Raw genomic sequence first — 5414 nt, forward strand, 5'->3', positions numbered from 1 at the left:
TCCCTAAAGGAGGATGGACCCAACCTTGAAGGGTGCCAATAAGAACTGAGTGAAAACAAATGACTTATCATAGCACCTTCCCAGCTGCAGGTGGTACAAAATCTTGGGGGGCGGGGGTTGAAAGACACTGTTTAAACCTGCAGAGGAGTTTTTCTGAGGTATATTTAGCAGTTTACATAGTAGATTTCATGTATTATCATAAGTATCCATGGTCTGTCATGTTTCTTACTGTTAATAGGAAATCAGTTCATTAAGGTGTTGTACTGAGAGATCGGACGGAATACAAATATGGAAAGAGTATACCACGCAGTGTTTGCTGCAACTGCTTTTTTTTTTTCCCCCCCTCAGTCATGGAGTCTTGCTCTCACATCTCAGGATATTTCTACACTAGGTTAAAGGACAGAGCAGTAGACCCAATTTCACTTACCAGAGAAAAACCCCCACTTTGTGCAAGAATTCTGAGTTGTCTTTCAAAGGTATCCTATTACCCTCCTGCCTGGATTATCCTATGTTTTGTACTTGAGTTTGTCTTTTTTTTTTTTTTAAAGTCTTTTACTTTTGAATCTAGCAGGCAGAAAATTAAACACCAGTCAGTTCTGGAGTTTCTGTTGTGGCTCAGAGGGTAATAAACCCAACTAGTATCCATGAGGATGCAGGTTATATTCCTGGCTTCACTCAGTGGTTTAAAGATGTGGCATTGATTTGGGCAAAGTCACTTCTGATTCGTCTCTCACACAATTTATGCAATGGGGAGATGATTCACTGTGGTCAGTAAAGGTAGCTCCTACCTTGTCTAAGCTTCACCACCTCTTAACTAGTGAACACTAGAGGGAAAACTGGGAGGTCAGTGTAAGCATCACAAAATATTTTAGCAGGACACCAGGTGGCAGTGCCTCAGCTTTCATTCTTGCTGCAGGCAAGGTGCTAGAACCTGAATATCAAGGTAGGAAAATAGATTTAGATAAAGGATTCACAAAGGAATAACACTGAGGAAAGACATGAAGGAATTCAGAGGTTTACCATATAGACATTTGGGGGACAGCATTACAAAGAGGGGGCACAGGTCTCGATATGGAAACATGCTTGGAGAGCTTAAGGAATAATACTTCCTCTTTTTTGGTGTAGCTTCTTATTCTCCCCAGCACCTTATTACCTAAGAAACTAACTAAAGCATTCAGCACTGTTAACTGGTTAGTGGATGATTACCTCATCTCCTGACCCTGGGGCCATCTGTACCTAGGATTGGCATCTTCTTTCCTAGTTCCCTTTAGGTTCCAGTTTAAACCAGTGTCAGCACCACTGAGACATCCAGCCACCCTGTTCTGGGGCCAAGTGCTTCTCCAAATCCAAGTCGTTCACTTTGGGAGACCTCTAGTGTGTTACACTTTGGCTGACAATAAAAGTTTGAGGTGCTTTCATAGTTAGGAGAGTTACGTTTCATTTCTCGAAGGTTAAAAAAAAAGGGGGGGAAGAATAAAACCTACCTTAGAGAGTTTGTGATATTTAAATTCGATAATGAATCTGAAGTGCATACAACAGTGCCTGATGTACAGTAAGCTCAATAAATATCAACTTTCTATTTTCTAGTAACAATGTTTTTTCCTGCCCTGTCCAGGTCTGTGATCTGTTACTGCTTTATCTTTCTTTCTTTCTTTCTTTTTTTCTGTCTTTTGTCTTTTCAGGGCCACACCCACGGCATATGGAGGTTCCCAGGCTAGGGGTCCAATCAGAGCTACAGCTGCTGGCCTATGCCAGAGCCACAGCAACGCCAGATCTGAACCATGTCTGTGACCTACACCACAGCTCTTGGCAATGCCGGATCCGCAACCCACTGAGCAAGGCCAGGGATCGAACCCGAAACCTCATGGTTCCTAGTCAGATTCGTTTCCGATGCACCACAACGGGAACTCCTGTTACTGCTTTTTCTTTTCTCTATATCAGTTCAGTGCTGGAAGCTTCTAGAAAATTTACTTAATCATTTATTTTCCTGGAGACAGTCACTATTTCCCCCTATCCTCTTAAGGTCCTATTCTTCTAGTACATTGATACAATTAAGGTGCTGTAGGACACAGATGGAATGCTCAGATGAGGATTTATTTTCATTTTCCTAATGAATAATAGCTTTCTTTGAACATTTATTAGCTATCAAATATCATATTTCTTAAGTGACTTTTCAAGATTTCGCCATTCTTGGAGTTCCTGTCATGGCTCGTCGGAAACGAAGCTGACTAGCATCCATGAGGACACAAGTTCCATCCCTAGCCTTGCTCAGTGGGTTAAGGATCTCACATTGCTGTGAGCTGTGGTGTAGTTCACAGATGCTGCTCGGATCCTGTGTTGCTGTGGCTGTGGCATAGCCCAGCAGCTACAGCTCCTGTTTGACCCCTAGCCTGGGAACCTCCATATGCTGTGGGTGCAGCCCTAAAAAGACAAAAAAAAAAAAAAAGATTTTGCCATTCTTATTAACTTTTTTTTTTCTTGTTGGCTTATATGAGCTTCCCCCCCCCCCACATTTGAGTCCTTTTTAGCAGTATGCATTGCTAATATAGTTTACCTGCCTGGGCATTGACTTTCCATCCTCTTAGCAGTAATTTTTAACAAGGACAATTTTAAAATATGCTTTCATGTTTATAGGAGGCTAGCTTGAAAGTTTTTTTTTTTCTTTAAGCACTCTAGAAATGCTTTCCCCTGGTGATTTCGACTTCTGAAAAGAACTCAGTAAGATTCTTAATGATGTTTCCCAGAATAAAATATATCATTGTATAGCATTGGCAAAATTATTTCCACTAAATAGGACTTTGGATTTGCCTTCAATGCCTTACAAATTTCTGCCAAAACTGCAGTAGTGTACTTGCAGAATCCCTTATTCAACTTCATGGCATTTCTCATAGTATTATTCTTGTATAAGCAGCTTGTTTTACAGAAAGTCAAGTATAGCCGTGAGTAGAGGTGCTTGCTATGAGCAAAGTGGTTATGGAAGGACTAGTGGAAGAGGAAGTTATAAATACCAGCTACAATCACTTGGTCACTTACAAAAACAAGATCTATAATGGTTAGAATATTTCTTTTTTCATTTTGATATGGATATATTTATATACTTATGTATCCACAGCAAAACCATTTTTAACTCTCCTCTCCCATTTGCCTGCATGTAGTAACATAAGAAGAGCTAATATAGGTTAATCTTAAAATTTGAGACATCTCAATATTTATGATACAGGATTTTGGGGAGAATGTGACTAGATGGCAGAAACGACATCACCCCAAAATGGTTAAATCAACTGGGTTTACTCTTTGCCGCAGAGAGTTATCTTGTTTTGGGCTTAATGAGAAAAATTATATCATATTAGTAGGAAGCATAGTTTTGCTGTTGTCTTTATTTAAATTGTGTTGTTAAAAGGGGTATAGATAGATACTCAGCTAATAGGGAGGCAAGTAAACTAGTTAACAAGCTACGGTGGTAGCTTTATATTGTCTCAACAAAACTGTTTTGGAAATGTATTTCCCAGAATTTGCTTCCCTGTATTATTCTGAGTTACAGTTATCCATGAAAGAGATTTGTGCAAGATTCGGAAAGTGGATGTAATGAAGCCACCATATATATCTCTCTGTGTGTGTATGTATATATATTTTGTCTTTCTCAGGGTGCACCCAGGGCATATGGAAGTTCCTAGGTTAGGGGTCGAATCGGAGTTGCAGATGCCAGCCTACGTCACAGCCACAAGCAACACCAGATTCAAGCCCCATCTGCGACCTACACCACAGCTCATGGCAACACCAGATCCTTAACCTACTGAGAAAGTCCAGGGATCAAACCCAGGTCCTCATGGATACTAGTTGGGTTCTTTACCACTGTGCCACCAGAGGAACTACAAGCCACCATATTTTTGTTTGTTCTGCTGGTCTGTGCAGGGCTGCATGGACTATAGCGACTCATACATGTTGTTGCTGATCAGCTAGTTCATCCTACTGATGAGTCAACTACTCCACTTCCCAGCAGATCTCTCCCTTATCTTCTATCTTGGACCAAGTATGCGTGTAGCGTGATGGCAAATGCCACTGACTTCCGAAAATCACCCATTACTGTGTGACTGAAGGAGGTGAAATTCAGACAAGATTTAATGTGTCTTTGTGGGTTTCAATTGTCTTCATGGTCCTAGTATGTCCCGATGAGTCACAGTTTGTCCATGTTTTTGTTCACATCCAACTTCCCTTTACATAGGTTACCCTAGTTGACTTACAGTAAATTCAGGATGCATACCAGATAGAAAGATAACAGCTCTGCATAGGCTCCTCCACAAGCTCTAGCATTTACATGAGTTCTGTTCCTCATGGTGTCTCTTATTCTATATCACATGTGGTTCTGCTTCTCTAATTGTACCCTAAGGGACACAAAGTCTCTGAAGAAAGACCTAAGGAAATGATTTTCATGACAATTCTAGATAACTAGTCCAGGTTGGTGATGTGAGCATCTGTAGGTGAAAATGCCACTTTAAATTATTTTGGGGCAAGCTTTCAAATTTAGACAACTTTATACATGTTCTATATTATTTAAAAATAAAAATTCAAGATGTGAATGTAATAGTGGAAAGTTACTCTCACACCTGTTTCCAAAGGAAATAGAAGGAACTTTTATTTAGAAAGTAATCTTGTCCAGACCACAGATGAAGCAACCACAGGACAACCACTTCTTGTCTGGGGTCTGCAGGTGTGCATTTCAGCTTGGGTCCTGCAGCAGGGGGGCTCTCTCTTATTGAGCTCTGGGGTTTTTGTTCAGCTTTTCCTATTGCTTCAGGCACTGTGAGCTCCCTGAGAGCACAGAAGTACTTAGCAGAATCTTCCAGCTGTAAGGCTGAAATGGTGAGGCTGATGAAATTTTGTGCTTTCTGGAAGTTTGTGGAGTAGCGGCCATCCTTTGTATTCAAGCCAGTGGATTCCTGACGAATAAGGAAAGTCATCTCTCCACTGGGAGGCTGTTTATACCAAAAAAGAATGTATACAACCGAACTTGTTTCATAGTGACAGTTTAAGGTGACTGCCTCTCCAACTTGACTGGGTACAACTGGCTGGTCTTGAGTAACTTTCTGGGCCACACTGGATCCTACAGGAAAAATCAGAAAACAGAGATAAGCAGTGAGTAAAATAATGGAGGAATTAGACTACCTTAGGACCGAAAGACAAGCCCAGTTGAAATCATAATATGCCTGCTTTCCTGCCATCCCCCTTCCTCCCCAAGTCCATGTGAAGCACCCGGGCCTGTGTGCAGTCCTTTCCCCCTGAACCTTCCCCCCCATGTGTGGGACCATCCCTACCAGAGAAGACGGAGGCCAGGAAGAGCCAGAGCAGGCTGGAGAGTGGCATGTGGCACGGATTCCCCTGCACAAGTGTGTTTTGTGTGCCTCAGGCTGAGCGTT

General features: G+C 41.6%; 1 gene segment (V, D, J or C); it reads right to left on the reverse strand.

The window, feature by feature from the left end:
• Positions 1-4598: 4598 nt before the first annotated feature.
• Positions 4599-5414, reverse strand: LOC125136659 (T cell receptor delta variable 1-like). The segment is given in 2 exon segments: positions 4599-5101; positions 5313-5414. Coding segments are annotated over 2 exon segments (552 nt in total).

Source organism: Phacochoerus africanus, chromosome 9 (assembly GCF_016906955.1).
Source record: "Phacochoerus africanus isolate WHEZ1 chromosome 9, ROS_Pafr_v1, whole genome shotgun sequence".
In the NCBI taxonomy this organism is placed as follows: Eukaryota; Metazoa; Chordata; class Mammalia; order Artiodactyla; family Suidae; genus Phacochoerus; species Phacochoerus africanus.